The sequence below is a fragment of the Melospiza melodia genome, chromosome 11 (assembly GCF_035770615.1).
Source record: "Melospiza melodia melodia isolate bMelMel2 chromosome 11, bMelMel2.pri, whole genome shotgun sequence".
NCBI lineage: Eukaryota > Metazoa > Chordata > Aves > Passeriformes > Passerellidae > Melospiza > Melospiza melodia.
Window position 1 is genome coordinate 17,794,346 of NC_086204.1, and position 22,716 is coordinate 17,817,061.

At 36.5% G+C, this 22,716-nt stretch overlaps 1 protein-coding gene across 4 annotated transcripts in view; it reads right to left on the reverse strand.

The window, feature by feature from the left end:
- Nucleotides 1-22,716, reverse strand: part of PRKACB (protein kinase cAMP-activated catalytic subunit beta) — a 78,218-nt gene that overhangs the window by 28,348 nt on the left and 27,154 nt on the right. The window contains exon 1 of one of the 4 annotated variants that reach the window (XM_063165818.1): nucleotides 4,947-5,142. The exons of 2 other annotated variants lie outside the window; for them this stretch is intronic. In XM_063165818.1, the coding sequence (XP_063021888.1) occupies nucleotides 4,947-5,127 (181 nt within the window). In that variant the 5' untranslated portion in view covers nucleotides 5,128-5,142. Of the gene's footprint in view, nucleotides 1-1,369; nucleotides 1,682-4,946; nucleotides 5,143-22,716 lie in introns of those variants that run through there. One more of the 4 variants, XM_063165820.1, reaches the window with a different exon arrangement.

Below are 22,716 nucleotides of genomic sequence, written 5' to 3' on the forward strand. Positions count from 1 at the left end.
AATGCAGAGGCTGCCGCTTCCCCCCTCCTGGAGGCTGAGCAGGGCAGGTGGTGCGGGGATGCCGGGATGCCATCGTGTCCCTGCGGGGCAATGTGGCCACAGCGGCTCCACGCTGGCCTCCACCTGCCAGCATCCCTGCAGGGATGTGGGGAGCACACACCCGGGGCTGGGACAGCACTCCCAGGGACAGCCTGCATTTGGGTTTATTCAAACAGCCATGAATGATGCTGTGCCACAAATCTCCATCGTGTAGGTACAAAGTACTGAAACACTGCCTTAATAACTGCATCGGTTTGACATTTGTACTTTGTACACTAAGGAAATGACAGCCACACTTTCCATTCTGGGCAAGATGACCTCAACACATTTGTATGAGATAAGTATAGATAAGCTGATATTAGATAAGGCAGTGGGATAACGCCTCCCTGCCATGCACACAAATGAAATCTTTGTAAAAATGGTCCTTTAAATTTGTAGTATTAAGCAAAACCACACAGACACACATGCACACAAACACCCCATATACGTGATTAACTGCTCTTTCTTTTCAATAAAATGTGTTTCAAGTCATTTTCCAAAGCTCTAGACTATCTGTTTGAAACAAAATGGCATCATTTCCATAACTAGCATATTTGGGCTTTTTGAAAACAATTTTCAAAGGATATATTTTTCTAAGAAAACAGATTTACAGTCTATATATTGAGAAAAATAATTTTCAATAATATTACAAGAAGGACTACAGCACTTCATAACTCCATTATATTCAAAGTACCTTATAATAACTAGTCACAGTGGTTTTGGAAAGTAAATACCTGCCTGATAAGTTTACTAGATCTATTACAGTATCTCATTTCAAATGAGACTCCCCTCCCTTACTTCCATGAATGACCTCAACTATTCTGCCATTCCAGCATTTGGAAGACTAAAAATAATAGCAGAATAAGCTGGTTCAGACGAAAAACAAAAGCCTGTTTAGATTTTCAGGTGATGATTACAAAAATTTCAGAAGGCCTCTCTGATTTGTATAAATTCACAGAAAATAATTTATTGTGAGTGACACAGAAAATTAAGTGAACAGACATGTATATATTCAATTACAAAATTGTCCAAATCAGATATTTCCAAAAGAAACCTTTAAAATAATATTTAAAATACTAAATACCAGTCATGCAAAGCAAGCTGTTTAACAAAAAGCTGCAAATCTTTAAGACTAATAATTTTACATAGAAACCCACAGCGAGTCGATTACAAAAACAAAGAAACCAGCAGTCGATGCAGCTCTGCAGACAAGAAAGGGAAACCTGGTAGATTTTCCCTGATTGTGAAGACGGAACAAAAAACGTCTCAAAAGGGAATAGAAAAGACTTACCATTCATGCTGAAGAGCTAGTTTTCAGAAACATATTGCTCCAAATATTAATCCAACAGTTGATGAAATATGTTAATCTCTACCAAATCAGTGCTTCAATCTCTAAATACACTTACACACTAACCAGAAAGAGAGCACACAGAATCCAGAGAGCTGCTCTTCCTTATGAGCTCCTTGTGATGCAAAAAACTACGAAGCACAAGATACCAGTAGGATATCAAAATCAATATTCAGGACACCGGTATTTGGTTTTGCTCATTAACTACTACTGCTCTGACCAATGCTACCTATTCATGTCTAAAGCAGCTCAAAATGGCAGGGGAAAAAAGCATGCAAACACCAGGAGGGTTTAAGATGTTCTCAATTATATCAAGCACTGGTTGTTTCCATGGCAACCTTAGACCAGAATTATCTGTTGACTTGTACCCAACTAGTAGTTATGCTAAAGCTTTAAGCAATTCATACAGTATGCTCTGTACATTATTTCATATTTAACATGCGTTTTTCTCTCTCTACACCACATATACAAGTAACTATTCTGCTAAATCTCTAGAAATCATTCTACTGTATTTGGAAGTATACTGGTATTATTTTGAATCAGAGATCAAATTATATTCTTTTGATTGTTTATCACCCATCCACTTTCAATTTAGAGACTATGAAGATGGCAGATGCACTAGTGGTGACCCTTCTGCCCATTTCAGGTATCCAAGTTGTTGATATTCTTATGCAGATTTGGAAAACACTTATTGGTTCAAGAATATAAGACACACTGATCTTACTGTCACTACATTCAAAATCAAGCAACCTCGTTCTCCTTTCCTTTCGCATTTCAGTTTTTGAAAGAGCAACAAGCAACTAAGAAAACAAAGCAAAAACCAAAGTGTAGGTTCCATATATTTGCAAGTGGCCACAGTCAAGACTTCTAAACAAAGAATGAAATGCATCGTTCTGATGGCTCCCATCATGTCCCTTTCACCCTTGGGCGGTGCAGCACAACTGACCTGGTCACCAGTTCAGGCTGTACCATCACATGCGTGCTCAGGCAACTTTTTAAAACAGATTTCAAGGCCTGTGGTGCCCTGAGTCACCTCTGCCCTACTGGACTCTGAGGACATTACAAAACACATTAATTTCATGCATCAACCAAGTATCCACGGTAAGTTGGAGAAACTGTATGCTTTATATATCAAAATAACAAAGCAAAGATGCTAAGTTTCAAACCCAACCACTGAAAATCCCCAAAGGCCATAGACCACATGGTAATTTATTCAAATCATAACACTGACAACAGCACTAACAACCAAAGTCCACCCAAACAAGCTCCTTCCCCTTCAGCAACCCCAGAGCTTCTGCAGAAACCACTTGTAAAAGAAACAGACCTGCTATTGTATTTCATTACACCAGAAGATACAAATACATCCACTTCCTTTTCATATGGTTTCTACCTGAAACAAACAAAAACTCTGAGAAGTCGCTTTGCAATTTTTTTTTCAGGAATGAGAGTGTTTTTGCCTTGAACTTCAATAGTTATTCATGCTGTCTGCTAAGTAGCTTCACCTAGAATTTTACACTAACATTACTAAGTTACAGTGATATTGAAAGAATAGTTGAGAATATTCAAATATCCTTCCAAGACAAACCACCGGCATGTTTCCAAAACACTGCTTATTAATTAAACTTTCTGGGAAATTAATCTACAAGCTGAATTCAGTGACTCTAGGCAATTCTAAGACATTGCATTCTTGGATATAAAAACCCCCCACAACAAAACAAAATGACCCCCAAACAAACAAACCAACCAAAACGAAATTAACAAAAAAACCCAAACACCTTGTTTCTCTTTCATGTTTTACAAACTATTTTCAGTGATTATGGATTTTTCTGAAGATCTCATTAGAAGTCAGGAGTAGACAGAAATACTTTCTCCACTGTAATCCCTTTTCTTCTCTATCAGTCTGACTTCAGTGGTAGCAAAATGAGAACCTTTAAATGTGAACTCAGTGCATGGGTACCTACAGTAATTTATATTATTACTTTTTAAAAATAATCTAGAGATTGAAGGTAGAGTTTCAGGATGAAGATTCAGAATTTCATCCCAAAACCAAAGCTACATAGTCACCCACCATTCAGTTACCAGCTCAGCAACTTCAGCTCAGAAAACTGCACGCAACTGTTCTGCTTAATTACGACTTAAAATAGCACAGAACAGCCATTTTCTCCATGTTTATCAAGAGACACGACAGTCCATTTCCTCATCAAACATGTCACACTAGGAAGCCTGCCTTATGAAGAGGGGAAGAAAGTAAGAGACTTGTACAAAACAGGTCGCAATTTGTGAGTGTCACTAGGTCATTACCATGTTTTTTTCTTCATGTTATATAAACAAAAATGCTTCAGTGTTATTTTTTTCAAACAGCTATTTACATAAAAAAGAGCTTCTTCATAAACACAAGTATGTGCCTATTTTTACCAAGCTGAAAATATTATGGAGAAGTGAAAGCTCAGAATTTATGCACTTTCATCATTTATCTTCTCAACAAAACGAGTCAATTCTTCCTGTCTCATTTGGGAGACCTAGATTTAATCTATTTTAGATCACTGCATTAACACCTTTTTGTTTCCATGTTTACGGCTTATCCTCTGAGAATAGATTCACTCCCTACTCATAAAATATTTTAAATTTAAAGTAAGAAGTATAAATGCTGATTTTTTTCATGGCAATACTGTGATGCTGAAAATTTCCAACATGGCCTATCTTCAACTGAAATAATTGTGCTATCTCAAATCCATCAATGAATCTGAAATTTGGAACAAAATTATCATAAATTACCATATTGTAACATTTTAAAATGAGTATTTAACCAGAGACAAGAATTGCTTTGCAAAATACTACACAGTTTTAAAGTTAAAAGGAAAATCAAACGTCAATTTATTTAGATTGTGATTTTTTGAAATCTCTTTCATTACTCAAAATACAACCATGGAAAATATGAATCCATACAAATAATACTGTAAACTGTTCACTAATTAAGAAATTAATTAGCTAATCCATATTCCCACACTAAGCTAATATGTAATAGTTAAAAATTAAACTCAATTTTATATTGTTTACCACTACATAGAACATTTCTGATGTATATATCCCTTAAAATACAACTATGAATGATGAAAAATCCCTTTAATTAGAATTTTAATCTGCACAGCAGTGTCTGCCTATTTTGAAGTTTAAACATTCTAGTCTTTAGTTAGTCTTCTACTTCTGCTGAACTCACTGATTTAATTTGAAAATAAGTAATTTAGAAGTACGAACTGGGGTGGGTGCTTGCCAAAACAAGTCAACTGTGCTTTGAAAGAAAAAGGAATGCACGATAAATTCTCCTGCCAGCCACCAGTCCATGAACCAGCCCCCATCTTCCCCTGCCTGATGCAATATGCTCTTCTTCCCATTAATACCTTTAGGTAACAAATGACAAAACTGCCCCAGAACCTATCACACATCAGTGTTCACACTTCATTCACGAGGCAAACTGAAGAGCAACTACCTATAAAAGAAACCAACCCCTCCCCACACTTACTTGATGCATCCCACTGGGCAGTGTACTCAGAGCACTGCGGGCTCTCATTTTCCAGAGCCTCTCTCTGCTCATGCGCACCATTCTTGGAGTGCCTATGGAAGAGGCGGTTAGCAAACCCTTCCAGTCTCTGCAGCGCCGTGGCCGTGCCTTGGCTGCCAGGGACCTCCTTGTGCCCTGCCATCTACACACACCAGGGACTCACAACAGCAAAAGAGAAAACATCTAAAGGGAGCTGGACGCCCCAGCGCCACTAAGAGCTGTGCATGTGCCGAGCTTCCTGCCTGCAGTGTTTGCTAACCACGACTCTCTTCTACTTCCTGTTAAGGAAAGCTCTATGATGTACTGAGCTCTATGATGTACTGGTTTGTACAGTGAAATGTTTTTTTTCATGTAAATTGAAAAGTGTTTTGCTTTTTAGAAAACAAGCAAGCAATAATTTCTCTAGTAGGTATTCTCATTGCTTTTTAACGCATTAAACTTCATACTTAAGTATACATTTTATGTTAGAGGACTACAAACAAGCCATTTAGAAGTAAAGATCAGAAAGTAGATAGGTAATTTTTTCATTTACCACAACCACACGTGAAAAAAACCAAAAGTAACTATTCTGCAGTTCCTCTCCTGTTATTAAGATGGAGTACCACATTATCACAGCAACATATCCAGCTGGAATCTAATCTTTAGTAATCTCATGCTTTCAACTAATCAACTTCCTAAGCAAGGAAGTTACTGAACAAACTTATGTTATTACTGGAGGAAGAAAAACCATATTATTTTCTTCCTTTGTGGATAAAATCAGTGAAGAAGTTGAATTCTATAGCACATTTAAACACAACTGCATTGTACTTTTTCAAACTGGGTTCTACTTATTCCGCGAATGAACCAAACACATTTACATTTTGCTGATAAGATTTCATTCTTTCACAAGAAATCTTAGTATTTTCAACTGTGGAGTAAGTCTAGAAAGTGTAACTTTTAATGGCACAAAATATAAGGAAAAGAAACTGAAAGCTGTATTTAACACTATAATTATTTGCAAATTATGTAATTTTGCATGCTTACAATGGGTAATACTAAATATTCGTTTTTGTGAAAATGGAAACACATCTATTTCTGCACATCTACAATGTGGCTTTTTAAAACTTTAGGCTATTCTTAAGAAGGATTGAAATATGTTTTCCACAATCTGTCTCCTGTCTTACAGTCAACACGTGTTAAAGACATACCTCTCATTTTTCACCACCATACTTCTCACTGCATAGTTTTCAAATGTCAGCAGATACCCACCCTTGGACATTATATAACCATTTCATAACAGCCCTGTGCCTCAGAAAAAAACCCCATGCTGACAAACTGCCCATGACAGTGATAAAACAATAAAAATGCCAACAGACAGATTTTACAAATTTGGCTACATTCTTCCTCATGGGCACTGCTACGCTTGTGATTCGCCTCAGCCAGCGCAACCCATTACATTTCTAGACTCTACACAAAGCCCAGGAATGCCCTGTGCTTGCAGGCTCCAGATACTTTGGAAATGTAACTTCTTTCTCCAGCCCCTGGTCAAAATTTGGAACCAACTGTTGAGGTGCCTACATTCTGCACAGCCATCTGACAATTCGGGTAATCATCAGCTATTGCAGAGGTGCCCAGGCTGCTCCTTCATCAGGGTCTGGCGCTGCAACCTTCCCTGGAGGCCACCTCATGCCTTCCAGCCTTTCACCTGCTCTGTTCCAAGGCCAATTATGACATCCAGAACATCCCATTGGTTCAAGGCTCTCTGCTAGAAACAGGACGTAGTGAAGATCATGAGGATCTGTTTGCCTTAGCAGGGGTCACAAATGGGCAGAGGGGATATATTCCATGCCATATATAACCCAACACAGAGTAAGGCCATGCTACTCCCACACAACAATACAGAAATTATTTAAGACAACATCAAGATGCTTATTCCATGCATGGTGATCTTTCTGGAGCTGAAGAGCCTCTCTGGAATTGTACAGATGTGCTCCCCCTGCAGCTCACCACAAGTCCTTGGGCACTGAAAGATTCTTTCCAAGAGACTCATAGTCTCTCTAACCTTGGCTGTTTTGTCCTGTAAACAAAGCTACCTGGTATGATGGTGTGCTTGTCTCTTTGCTCTCCCGCGGTTCTGAGCCATTACACTGCTGTTGTTTTATCATTCACACAGCTCTTCAACTAAACCATTTTGTTTCCCTGATCTGAAAGACAGTAATTTACAAAATTCACATTACTTAAGTTCCAGTCTGCCAGCCATGTTGAGTCTATGGAGAGATGTGGAAACTGCCACAGAGCAACTCTGCCCATTAAAATTCAGGGCACTTAATGCACCCAAATGTCTAGCCTGGACACTTGAGGCAGGGGTCAAAATAAGAATCGTCAATACTCATACTCTGACATCACAGAAGTAAGTGGTTTAAGTGAAAACATGTTACCGAAAAGGAATTCTTAGAAGAAATCCAAAGAGAAAGCCTGAATTTGCCAGAATTTTAAGAACTTCTGCCGGTGTATGGTTACAGAAGTTTCTGCACACACAAAACATGAAAAGAAAGTGCTGGTAACATTTTCACAGATAGTAATACACTTTTCTAATCTAGGAAATTCTTGGCATTGATTGGCATTGCCCAATGACAGTACAAAAAGCTACCATACAAACATCTCATATGGCTTTCAATGTCTCCAAATGAAGTCCATGATTTTTAAAGATGGAACTTCCTATTCCTGTTTACTTAATCTTTCATTTTATTGACACACTGATCTTCCAATTAATTATTACATCAAGTAAATTGTATGCTATATAGGAAGAACAGCGTGCAAGAGAGAATCTGAAATTCCTGTTCTGTAAGAGATAAACTTCCAATTTCTTGCAGCCAAAGTCAACACTGAAATGTTGATTTTCTTTAGAAATTTTACTTTTGCTATCTTCTGACCACCAAATCTTGGCAAAATTTTAAAACACAGTCAAAAACTCAGAGCAGTAACATTCAACAAGTAACATAAAACTGAGACATTCAACTCTGAATTTGAACATTGCATGTGCAAATTCTGGTATTTTCATAAACAGTATTTCAGCAAAAATGCTCCCCCAATTTTATAAAAAGCAACACCAGGATGTGTTAGCCCAAGGACAAGGGCTAACATAGTGGTCCTCCAAGCTGAAAAAGGCAACAAAGCCATTTACACTTCTCCTGATGGCCAATCTATTGGTTGGGCAGATTTCCCAGGGGCTGATGCCCTGTGGCATGTTACAACACACAGCACTATAACCCAGCCACAGATCTTCCAGCTCCTTGCTGAAAAAGAATCTACCAGGTAGCTACATGGACAATTTATTTTTAATAATCCCTGCTAAAACAGTATTTCTCAATTTCTAAGAAGAAACTCTACTGTACCAGTCAACCCTTAAAAATGAAGGATTAAGAATGAGAGAAGACTCCTCTCCTCAAAGGACCCAGATGGTTGAGTAACAGCATGTTACCATGTGTTGTAACTTTACTTGGAAATCGTTTGAAATATTTTTAAAGGATAATGTGTGCATTTTTCTATATTCAGGCAAAGCAGGACTGTACAAATAATACCATTCTCTAGTGCTTAATGAAGGTTAACCCTGAGAATCTTGCAATCAAGAAAAAGAGTTTTTAAGACAACTAAATATATTCCTTAACAGGACTTAGAAAAATGGGTTTACAATACAAACCAAATTTCAGATCACCTACAGCTAAATAAAATTTAGGCTTTAATTCCATATCTTGAAATAATATTTTTCTGGTTCCATCTTCTAGTACTCAAAATAAAAATACTATTTTCTATCTTCTTTTACATATGAAACATTATTTGAAACGGAAATATTTCTTTTTTTCACAGGAGGCCTCTATCTGTATTAAATAGACATACTGCAACAGTTTCTGCTTTTTTTTTTTTTAATCAATGGAAAAAATAACAAACCTTATAAATGACTAATGAAGAACTTATTTTTCCTAGAGGTTAAAGAAAGTTTGCTTATTTGCTTTAAAAATTGATGACTTGATGAAACACATCTTCTCCTTTATGCATCAGTTATTTCAAAAATGAAAGAAAAAAATCCATCTTCAGCATTTTTTATTTATTACAAAAGGAATGAGCAATTACTTGATACAAAGCATTAGTGAGGAATCCTCCATTTTTAAGAGCTTGGGGATCTTGCCAAATTTTGCTTGTCTCTTACTGACCAATAAAGTATTTCTAAGTTGAAAGACACAGCCAACACATTTCATAAAAAGAAAATAATTTAAGTGATGAATTTTGAATTTGGAAATAAAAAAAAAGTTTCTAAGTATTGAATTATTCTCAAAATTTTTACATGATATATACAAAAAAACCTAGAGTGTCTGTGCTATAAGCCTTAGGCAATATGTGTGGTATTTTTCTAGTTGTTAGATAAACCTTGAGAGAAAATGATGTAAAACAAAGTATACAGATAGCCCTTTTGTAACTTAAAAACCCCCTTCATTTTCATCCGAAATTATGTAATTGAACACAATCCATTTTGAGTCTTGCCAGGCATGCATATTTCAGAAGGAATTATGGGTAGAGAGACAAAAAAAGGCTCTTGAAAAAGCAGATGTGTTTTGATTTTCACTGTACATCCAGCACTATTCCACTGGGTTGCATTTCTTCTTAAACACACGGAAGGAGGAGCAGTATTTGCTCACAGCTTACAGCTTTGATGGCTCTCCATTTTGAAACAAAGATTTTTCAAAACGTACATAACGAAAATAAACACAATCAGCAACCTCATTGTTTAATAAAACACAAGAAAGCAAACCCATCCCGGTTCAGTGTGCCTGTATGCCTACATTTTTCCTAGCAAGGTTAACCCTTCCTAGAGAGTCCCTGCGAGAGCTGCACCGAGGCTGGGACTGCAGCACCGCTATAAATAGGAGCGCCGGGAGGAAGTTGTTGCTATGGAAACACCAGTCATAGTTCTATTTTCACTCCATAGGGCTCTACTGGCATCTACTGTACACCAGTTTAACTGCAGCACACATTCAAGGCCTTCTCATCAGGAAGCACTCATTTAAGCTCACAGGGTCAAACAGCATTGTTTGCTTGTTAATCACGATGATACAAAATGAATTAAAAAAAATAAGTGAGAACTTGGAGTAAAAAAAGAAATAAAAATGTCAATTTCAGCATCTGATTTTTCATATGTAGGCTAAAAGTTCTTACTTTTCCCATCAGTTTTCTTGTCATAATTTGACAAATTCACCATCTCAGATGTTGTGATTCATGTATGTGCTGTGGACACATACCATGGCAGCAGATTAAGTTTCCTCATTTCTACCAACACATTATCTGGTCTTTTTGAAATCAAATACCTTGTAGTCACAGTCCCACATCTAGCCCTGACAATAAAGCAACAGAGAACTCTCTCAGTACAAAAGGCAAATCTTCAACAAAACTGTCCAATTTGCCAAAGACAACCGAATTTCTCCCCCAAGACATCACCTTGTCCCATACTTGTCTCACAGCTCCCTCCAAGGTGCTGTGCTCACTGATGCTGGCCAGTACAACAGCGGACACTGCAAGATGGGTGTTGGCAGAATGTGAATAAAAATTACCCAATTGCTTCACAGTAAAACAAAGGTTAGCCAGCAACCATCTTTGAAACAGCTGCTTTCATATAAGCACAGGAGATCTGAAAGTACTGGTGAGATCTGCTTGGTGTCCATGCCCTTCCAAATCACACACATTGCTCAATAACCTTCTGTAGTTAGTTGCTAGCTCAATTTATGATAGCCTGACAGCCAATCAGAAGTTTTGTATTGTTACTTTGTAGCAAAAGAGAAAGTATCTATGTAAGTGGTATTTGTTGTATTTACACAAAATAGTAAGCTACCAGGAGTAAGCTGTTTCTGCTTTTGGATCACTGAGGTCTAGAAAAAACATGTAAGTATATGGACTTTTAAAATTAAAATCCAAGGTTAAATTGTTAAGCAATTTAGCATGAACTCAGTGGCTCTCCCTCTCTGAAAAACCTAACAGCAAATAAAGGTTTTGGTCCACCTAATTTACATCAAACTAAGTACTACTGTTGATTAACATTGAGCATTAATGGGTTATTGATCCAAAATGAGTAAGATGAAGTTCTTGAGTTAGAAGAACCATGCAGACAGTTTGCTCAGTATCTGACTGGGCCCAAGGAGAAGCTCCCTGCTTCCATCCTGGCCCTTCTCCATCAGAACAAGGATGCTGAAGATCTGCCTTTCACAGGAACCACAAAGGCTCCTGCAGGTGCAAAGCTGCTGTTAAGAGAATCTTGGCTACAGGAAGCTTTGGTAGAGGAGCTCTCCTTTTTCCAAAATCTACAGGCTTGGTCTATCCTTCCTTGGTTTAGCTACTGAGCTAAAGGAACTTGTAAGGAATTGCCCCATATGAGGCACACTTAGGTTCAAAAACTCCTTCCTAGGACTCATTAAGCATTATTTGTCATGAATCAGAGTGCCATGCATCATAAATTATTATTAACTCTGAGAGATCTGGAGTCATATTTACAGATAATTTTTGATGCAGGATAATGGGAGGAAGTAAGAGAAAGAACAGCAGTAAAATGTTCACCTAAACTGAAGTTTTGTAGGCAAAAATTATTCACAATATTAGCAGCTAGACTTCACTATCAGATCTGTACTGCACAGTAAAAGACCAGAATGCTAAATACTAGAGCAACCAGAGACATTTTAGTAACACTTTCAGGAAGCCAATCTGCATTTTAAATCACCAGCACACTTCCTAGGGGAAAAAAATAACCCAAACCAAATGACTCCACCTTGACAAAGTATTTTAAATTCATACCTTTGTTTTCCTTCTAAAACTGGAGCGTTCCTTGATTATATGACACTTAGGTTCAATTAGAAAAATATCCAAATAAGGAAGAAAGCTAACCCAAAGTAACTCTATTAAAAGGGATAGTGCTTTTTCATAGACTGAAGGAGCAGAGAGTGCAAATTAGAATACAGTAGTGGCTTTCATAAAGTACAGTCTGAAGCACAAAACATTTGGCCAAGTGCTGCAGAGATGCACTCCCCGCTACACAGCCCCTGTCCTGCAGTGCCCCAACAGACTGCAGGCTGCCTAGAGGTCCTGCTCCCTCCTCTCCCACCAGCCTGCTCTGCTTCAGATACCCCACAGCACAGAGGAGCAAGTGAAGCACTCGCTGTCCCCCAGAGCAGCTAGAGTGCAACATGGGCATTAAGCCCGGAAAAGTACAGGGGATGCTGCTGGCCACAGGACAAGAGGCTGCAGAACATCTAAGAGGGCATGTCAGAGCTCACCAAACACACCTTGTGCTGAGTGAGGGGAATCTCAACTACGGGAACTTGCAGGACTGCAGAGGCATCAGAAGCACAGCTCAGAAAACAAGATTTCTCTATATACTGAGGTTAATTACACTGTGTTTACAAAATGTATGTTAGTCTGCACTTAAATGGAGTAACAAATGCCATCTGCTGGTTTAAGACCAAACAAAGCATGAGGTAAAAAAACTATAACACTGAACAGAAAATTTTAGAAGTACTTGGTCATTCATTTGTAATGTGTTGCACAAGCACAACTGAATATCTCATATTTTTTAGAGGGGAAATAATTCACACACCAACCTTCTAATTACTGGCTATTTTTCTTAGTGAAGCAGCAATGAAGGTTACAGATTGTACTTTTTTCCCTATTTGTGGAGGGTTTTAATTTAAAAATGCTAATTTATATCATGTTTATTTCACATAAGGTGGATTTGTTTATTATTAGTCTGAATATATTGGTAAATAGTATTTACATTTGAATATAACAGAAATAATTCATGAAGTTAAAAAAAAAAAATCTTAAAATTAAACATTTGCCTTTGGCTCTTTATGAAATGTGTTTACCAGTAAGCAACAGGCACTTTGCTTCTCAGTCCACATCACCTTGTGGCATTCCCAAGTTTTACTTTACAACAAATGCCAAAACAACTAAAACTTGGACAGGCAGAATGGTCAAAAGATATCTTTCACTCTTCTATTTACAAAGAATGAGATAAATATCATAACTACAAGTATATTTTATTTGGTTTTATGTTTGTTTTAAAGCATAGGAAAGCAGGAAGCACGTTCCAGGAAAGAAATACTACAAGATTAAATGCAGTGTTTCTTTTCTTTTTTGTGGATAAATTACACCAATCTGTAATTCTCTGAACAACTGTTTGAACAAAGTCAAACAATTCACACGGCATGCTAGCTCCACATGCAATATGAATATCACAAAGATATAATTCCTTAATATTGTATCCTCAACCTTTCAATTGTATTTTCCCTTTAAAAGCATCATGATCAAAGGTTTTTTTAAAAAAAGATCAAAAGAAACTAGAGGTTCCTTTACCAGCTTACAGAGAAAAAGTTACAAGCTGTGCTACACATAACATTTTTTCTTATTTTAATGGAAAATGAGTGCTTGATAATACGTAACAGTTTTATTCTGAGAAGTTTAACAATTCTGCATTTTGCTTAAAAAGCAAATATTTTCTTTCTAAGAAACAGGTTTTTGTTATGCTGGCTACTTGTAATAGAGTTGACTCCATTACATTTCACAAAGAATAAACTTTTCCACAGTAACACTATTTAAATAAAGAAATAATTTTAAGTGTAATATAAACTTTTAAGTGACAGGTTAACCACAGTAAATCACCCTGAAGCTACTTTTTAATTAGATACAAGAACATCCATTAGTTGAAATTGTATTTACCTTTGATTTTCTCTAAAGAGAAATAAGAGCAAAGAGTAATTAAAAACACATTCTGAAAATCACTGTATTTCATACCGTGAACTGCCACTAAAAGCATCTTCTCAAAGCAGTGCCAATCAAGCCCATACCCTCCTGATCAAGGATACTGTGACCCTTCTGTGCCACCGTGTGTTTCAGTGCCCACCTCCACTGCAGACTGCACACAGGGACAGCAGATCCTTTCCAGATCCAGCAGATCCATCCAGGGCCTTCCTGCTAATACCTGGCAGTGGTCACACCATAGGATAGGCCATCTTAATCATGATTACTCCAGAATAAAGAAAATGTTTTGACTCTTCCTATTTTGAATGGGTGAAGTCTATCTCATGATAGCATTGTACAGGCCCTTTGTATTTCTGGGAAATAAGAATCTCTCTAATTTAGCAGAGCTTGAAGATATCTCTTGAGTTTTTATCTTAATTTACTTGAACCATTTTGAAGAAAAATGCTTAAAAGTTTGTAACTAGCCAGAGGCTTCATTTCTTCCTGCTGGAAGAACAAACATGTTTCACTGGGAGCCAGTCTCAGATGCTCGCAGCTCTTCCTAACAAGCTCAATACAGAATTGTTATTTCTGGGAGTCACATGGCATGTGGGAAGGTTCTGGTTTTCTTCCAATTCCTCTCAAGTTAAAATCTACCCAAGAAAGCTGCCAACTGCCAAAATGAGGTAACAGTTGCACTACATTGGGCAATTTTTCTAAACTTATTTCCACTATAAGATCCACCTTCCTCCACTCTAGGGAGGGTGGGTGGAAGGAAACACATGGCATCCCATTTAAGTGAAGTATCAAAATAATGAACTTCGTAATTGCAGTAACTGAGCCCTCTTCTCACCTTTCTAATACAATAAAAAAAAAGAGCCCAGCACTTAAACTACAAGAAATAAAAGCCTAAATGAATAGTTATCTGAAGTGAAAATGAGTGCTTACATATTATTATTAGGTAACATATGACATTTGCATTCCTTTGTCTCTGTGAAGTTGAAACTTTCAGAAGAAAATATCAGCTTCATTTATGAGCCAAGTAAGGCAAAATATTATTGCAATTTTTGAAAACACTGCTGATACATGATTTTTCTGTAAAGTTGTGCAAGGCTAACAATGCATTTATGCATTGCTGGAAAACTTGCAGCCTCATTGCCATTCATGTTGAAACACCAAGTTTATCTTCCTTCCTTGCTCTGAGGAAAACGGGTACATATATACCCACTCGAAGAAACAGGAAAGAAAGGGTGATATTCTGGGTACAAGTTTTGTTCTACTTAAAGCAACCAGCTCAAGGAATATAGATAAGAAAAGCATACTTTCAGAAAAACTGCAAACAAACTATAACTAACTACCCTAATAACAAAATGCTTGCACTCACCTAGAATAGGTATGAAAATAGCAGGGCAGGAAACTCAGCATGAACCTTTAACTCTTCTCCTTTTCTACAAAGACAAATTCTTCTCAATACTATTAAAAATGCAATTCATGTCTCTAGGTAAATATTTTAATATTTAAAATATTTACTTAGAAAATCACATATGAACATAATTACATTAATATATATACTACACAGTATTTCAAAAAACTTCCCCTCCTCCTTCCTGTCAGTTGGAGAGTTTTTGTTGAATTATTTGTTTCTCTCCCTTGAAGGAGTGAACACACATCTAGAGACACAATTACCAGACACAAGAATGGACACAGCACCTGCAAGAGAAGAGGCCACTCACGTCCTGGGCAGTGTGCTGTGGAGCCTAAGCTCAGATGTTCTCTCTGCTTTTCTTCACAGAATTCTTTTGCACCTCTGGTTTTGCAAATACCTCTTTGATATAATTCTGTTCCACATATTATACATTCAAGCATTTTTCAGTTCAGCCTGACTGCTCAATATGCCAAAATTTCTAATCATACATTCCATCTGTTCTCATTAATTTATGTAGTCTAAAAATAATTGGTAGCCTGAAATTCAACAGAAAACTCAGCCATACACATGGAAACAATTTCAAATAAAATTGTCTGTTTTTTGATTAAATTAAAAATAAGACTTATTTTGATGTTTCATGCTTAAATTGGCATCCTCAAGTTCAAACACTTGCTTTTAAGGTTTTTTTGCATCAGACAAGAAGATGGATTAATATCACACTTTTGACAGTAAACAACATAAATTGGCTGACATATTAAAAATTAAGAGAATTTTAAGTACACATAAAAAAGACACATTTAATAAACTCTGATTCTTGTCCTAAATTAAATAAACCCCAAATTAAGGCCTCCAAAGAAAACATATTGAGTGAAATAGATAATTTCAAGACATATTTACACCAGCAACTTTAATTATTGCTAAAACAGGTTAAAATATGAAAGATAAAGGAAATTAGACTTGCTTCTTTGCTTACAAATAATTAGTGAGCCATTAAAACAGTTTAAAATTAAAATACTCTTTTCTCTGCCAGTAAGTTTCCCCTTCAGGAACAAGTATGACACAAGCATGGGGAACATAACAATATTAGAACACACCAGAACGTCACCAACACTTGGTCAAAAATTAGAATTTCACAACAGAACTGGGGGGAGGAAAGGCAAAAAAAAAAAAAAAAAAAATCAGAGGAAGGGCCAACAGGCAAAGAATTGAGAATTGATGCAAGATTGCATTAGGGAGCTGGCACAAGGCAGAGGTAAAACTGAAACAAGGAGCTAAGGAAGGACAGAGTGAGGGCTCTGCATCTGAAACCACGATAGTGAGTGAAGACAAAACCTGAGCCTGAGGGTATGGTAAAGAACAGGAAAAGGCATCTTCATCTGTGGTCTCTAACAATTAGAAGACTTTTATTCTCTCATATTATTAAAAAATAAAGTTGTACAATGCAAGCCTCCAAGAGTGTAGTGTATCCAAAACTTTTCTAGATAAAAAGGTCTCCTCTCACTGTACATGAAGAAGAAAAATACCCTAACCCCTTGCTGCCAATTTTTCAGCCATTTAAATTTAAAGGACAATACTTCATGTCTCTATACAACTTCACCCTTAATTCTCTTTTAGACATTCATTTTAGAAGGTCAAAGGCCAAAAACTGATTTAACACAATCTTATTATCTCAACTCTTTTCAGTTCTCAAACTGAAATGGAAGCTTAATTTAGTTACTGAGGGCCAACTGGGCATAAAGGAAAGATGAAACATCCACTTCTTCGATATTCTTCAGTATTTTAGCAACTTATAACTTGGCTAGGAAATGAATGCCAAACTACAGATACACTTTGGGCATGCTAAAAAAATGAACTCCTCAAACATTAAAGTTTGCTAGATCTTGTTTTGCTAGCCTTCATTTTTATCTGATGGTGCTACAGATGCTGATTGAGACATTTAAACTGTAAAACTTAGTGGCTGCAGCATCATTAATATGTTCATGTATTCATATGAAATAATAATAAAAAAAATCTGACCTTGGGGTGCGATCTCCTCAGCCAGAGCCAAGACTGCAGCATGAAAAGAGACTTCAGAAAAGCACTTCTGCTCCTTGGCTCACAGGCAAAGCAATCAAAACATCCAAAGTGTATCATGGATTACATGGATCACTTAAGGGTACTCCCCTGGACCCTAAATTATGATGCAGCTCAGACTGCAAAAATAATTAATATTCCTTTATGATGTGGTTAAATACTGCTATCTGTGGTGCTGCTTGTCATTGGTATTTTTGTCTTTGTAACTTTCAGACTAAATTACTACAAGTGGTGATTACACACATTTATGCTCAGAAGCCCAACTGCAATCAGTGTACAACACCACTGCATGCTCTGACAGAGCCATGGAATCAACAGTTTAGTAACATTTTACCTGCTCTCCTAAGACTCATCTGCTGCATTTTACAGCTGCCTTAAACCTAGAAATGACTAAAATTCTTTATTGCCTTGGCGACTCTCTCTTTATCCATTTTCATGATTGTGATGGTTTGGTGAGATCTAACATTTAACTTGGACCACGTGCAGTGGGGATAAAGAGATCCCCATTGGCCGTTACAAAATAAATATTAACCTAAGCATAACTTCTGAGCCATGACTGCAGAGTAAGAAAGGTAAAGACTCTTTGCTTTCCAATAGTTGGCATATTTTTATTATGAGACTTATTTTTAATAAGAGATTAATAAGTTTTGAAAAGCCTGTCACTTACAGGGAAACAAACATTTTTTTCTTTGCTGGTGAATGTAAGTTCACAGAGAAAATTATTTCAAAACAAAACACTATTAAATATGATTCTGAGCTCATGACTTCCAGCATACATTTAATATTCCCTTGCAGTATCCGAACATTTTCAGGACTGAAATGAAGAAGATGAAGTTTCCCCAGCTTGCTTATTTTGAAAAAGAATTTACATAATTCACCTGACTTTAATTCAGGGTTTTTTAATTAACAAACATAAAGCTTGAAACATGGCCAGAAAGACGAACGGCTATTCCAGGACCCCATTAGGAGGCACTTTACTCAGGAACACATGGGAAACCTGCTCTGCAAGAGAAGCCAAAAGTTTGCAAAGTACTTTCCCAGAGTCCATTTAGGTTTAAAAATAGAAATGTAGTATTATGATACAGCAGTCACATGTGGTACATTTGATCTATTTTGAGCTAAAATTAATAAGCACTTTGAGAACGTGAAGTAAATTGATATACTAATTGCCATAAAATAAGGTATAGTTTTCTCTCTGTAACAGACTGCCAACTTAGATGTATGACTGTCAAAAAATGAAGATACACATTATTTTAAGTTACTAGAAGTGTTACTACAAGCCTAGGGTAATTATAAGAAGTCTCTTTACTGTATTGCTGTATGCTTAAGTCTTCTAAATAGTTAATTGTTAAATTAATATTTGCAGTTATTTTCCAGTTTACAGATGAAAGGTGCTTAATAGTGCCAATTAATTTAAAAAGCTAATTATTTTCCCAAAACAATTCCCCTGTTATTTTCCCTATACTTTCCCTAACAGAAATACAGAAATGGTTAAAAGCAATAGGACTGTTAAGCCTGATTGCATTGCCTCTGCCTTGTTTTTCTGGAACATCGCGAATGAGAAGTGAGGATTTAGACAATCATATGACTCCCAAGTTTAACAGCCCAGATTTTCAGTGCATCAAGCCTAAGCAGGAAGGTCAACAAATACTGCAGTTTGACCTCGGATAAGAGCTGAATAGTATCTGCAAACAATTTTCATTCCGTGATACCAGAGCACAACACATTTCTGCTATTTGTACAAAACACTGATGAGTGGGCTTCTAATGAGATTTTTAGGAGTACTTCTGAGTTTAGAAAAAAGAACTCCCTAAGAGTTCCAGACAGCAAAGGCTTATCACAATACCTGTTCCTGTCTTATGATCCCAAATTGTCTGTCTTAATCTTGATATAATATATATACAGATTGATTTCTTCCCAAAATTTTAAATAAATTCCTCTAACTTGAACATAAAAATATGCAAATTACAAACTGTGCCACTGAAAAAGCTCCCATATTACCTCTTAGCTTTATTGTGCATTCTAAAAATAATAACCAGGAATTCCAGTGATACTGGATAAAGTCAACTAAACTACTGCCAACCTATTGTCATACTAATTATGAATATTTATGAATAAAGACAATAACTGACTAGTAAAATTTATTGCCTTTTCATAGGGAGACATTTACAAATTAAACCATGTAAACAAGTACTTGTCTACATAACTTAAACAGAAAACTATGTCTTAAAGACATGCTTTATATTTCACATTTTGGCATCCAAAGGCATTAAAAAAGTCAGAATTAGTTTACACATTCTTTGTAACAACAAATACAGGCATGTATTCGATTTTCCAGAAACTGGTACTTCCTGCAGAACAACGTTTGGAACTATCCTGGCACTCAATCAGGATCAGGCAGTGAAGGAAATGTATCAGTTGAGCTCCTTTGGAAAGACCAACAGAACTCTGGAAGCAGGATGAAGGAGCCTTTAGCAGCATCAGGACAAGCTGCTGCCAAAGGCTAATAAATACCATCCTTGAAGAGTAGACACTATCCTTGTTCTGGGACAAGTTACTTGAACTACATGATTTTGGGCTGTAGCTACTGCTGGTTTTTTATCCCCAGGATGATGAAATGTTATTTGGGTGCCTATTTCACAAAGAAGAAATAAAAACTATTAGAACAGGAAGAAAACAAACAGGGAGCAAAATGAGGCTTTATTTTATTCTCTACCCACTGCATTAATTAACCTGTAGTAACAAATGAAATAACTTTCATATAGACTTTCAACAGAAAACAGTGTGCGCATGCAGTATTGTAAAAACTCCAATTTGAACAAAACCATAATGGAGACATAAAGCTAATCTGTCTGAAACAGACAGATTCCTACGTGGAAGGACAGCTTGGGAAAAAGGTGTAATGAAAAAACAGAGGGGCTCTGTGTGTATGTTAATTACAGCTGAAAGAAGCTGTATAGGACTCATAAGAAGTATACATAAAAATGAGGGAAATAAGTTCAACTTATTAATAAAACCCTTTCCCTCTGCCCCCATCATGAGACGGATTTTAATTTGCCCAAGCAAGGAATCCTTTAATTGTTATAAGAGCTATATAACCATAAAAATTCATTCTAAGATGATTCTTTATTAAGGAAAATAGAGGCCTGACAGAACTGGAATTGTTCCACCAGATTTTTTTTAAAGCTTATAGATTTACACAAGAATTGCAAACTTTCTTAGCAGCAAGAAAGCATCAGTTTTGCAAAATAAAGCGGCACACTTCATGTCTGGTGGTGTGTGGTCACAAACTCTGAGAATCTGTTTCTATAGAGAAAACACATACTGATTTTTAACAGCCCAGGAAAGGAAAATTATGTGTCACCTGAAAAGTCACATCTCAGCCTGTTGATAGAAACACTAAACCATAAAATGAAGGCAAAGAACTAGGTGATACAGCAAAAGAACCTTTGGACAGTACATATCATTACAGCTCTGCCAGTCAAGACAAAACCAAACCCATGCTCCTCACACAAGTGCACATGGTCACCTACTGCACCTGAGCAGGTAACCTGCTTCCATCACCCACTCAGCACTTGAACAGAACTAAGTGAAATGCTGCTCTCTGCAGATTGTCTTGATTCAACCCTGGGTATTTATAAAGAATGTATAAAAATCTACCCATACATAGAAACAAAGGTGAGAAGTCCATAACAAGTTTTCTTTAGCCATGCCCAGTCAAAAAATGCCATGCTGTGCTTTTCAAGGGCCATCTTCCACTATTTGCTCAAACTCTTTGTGTGGTATTCTTGCTGTGTCTTTGACTCCCCTTAGAAAAAACACACACTCATCTTCCCCAAATGATATAGAGGTACACAGGTTCTCCTTCCTGAAATATTCCACTGGTGAGCTGCCTGGTTTTGTATTTTGAAAACATTAATTTGGCTGGTTTGAGTTTTGGTGGATTTCCAGTTTATTTACCAAGAAAAGGAAAGTTGCATTTCCAGCCTTCATTTTCTCTAGAAATCTACCCAGCCCATAATATCACAAATGTGATAAGAATGGACAACATAAGAAGTGTTTGAATAATTCTACTCTTACCAAGCAAAGTAAGATACTGAAAATGACCTGAATTTACTGATACTGAAAATATAGACACTGAAATAATGTAACCTTTACTTCTAAGCAAAGTAAAATTAAACTAATATCAAATACTTAAAAAATTAAAATGTGTAGTTTTTAATACACCATAGTCATCACTGTTTATTATTTAAAACAACACTATTAATTATCCTGTAAGATGAGATTAAATATATTCTTGAAATACAAGGTGTTAAAAACCACCCCATGGCACCTTGTTTCAACAAGGTGTACACGTCCTCTCTCTTTTTTAAATATTACCTGAATAGGTGCAGGATTTGAGGGGTAAAGTTCATAAACAATGACAATCTCACTAGCCTCACAATTTCCTTTTATTTAAATGAATCAAATACATTTGCTTAAAAAAGCTCCCCACGACATATTAAAAGACCTTCTCTTGAAACAGGCCTCTTATTCTCTTATTTTGGCTACTTTATCAAAATTGGTGACTAAGATGGGAATGGAACAAAAGTTGGCCATCATCTCCACTTTACCAGTAAAAAGATGAATTGATACCTGCTCTTCTGTAGTATGTCACATACAATGTCCACAGAATATTAATACGTTTTACAGAACTTTAAACGACTACCACATGAATGCTTTAAGATGCAACTGTCAATATATTAACTACTGTTTATTCCCATTTTCCTAACTTCAATTCCAATGTATCTCTCACCCACATCATCACTGTCAAAATACAATAAAATGTTTACAAACAATGATCTTGCCTAGAGCATAATTATATTTGTTGCATTAAAACTGTTATCCTTCTCTTCACTTTCTCCAACCTGAAAAATCATTAAGTGGTAATGGTAGGAAATTTTTTTCTTGCCCTTGTTTAGAGCTTTTCTTCCTTCAGTTAAATGAATTCCATCTATACAGCAAGTATGTATACTTCAGTACAAAGCATCTCTAAATGATAGGCTACCGTTAGGACTACATTTTTGCCTTCTTAAATTGTAAAAATTTCAAGGACCAGATTTATATCTGCTTGTAGGTCATCTTTCAAAACTGTTCTAATTTTGCCATCCCTTCTTAAACACTATCACCAGTGAAGAAGCACTTGAACAGAATGATTAGCTGGAAGTACTTTTTAAACAGCAATGATGTCTAAGCATAGTATTTTGGTACTTCAAATTGCAGTCCTCTAAGTTCAGTTCTAAATTACCCAATCTGTGACAATTACTCTGTGTTTGGACCACAAAACCATCTCAGTAAGTACACCTATAAAAATGAAATAGTGGTTTTGTTGTGGTTACATATTGTCCAATAAAATACTGCAAGGTTGATGCTGCTGCAGCAGGAAAGTAATTCTGATTCAGATAACCCTCCTGCAACTACACAAAGAAATGAGAACCT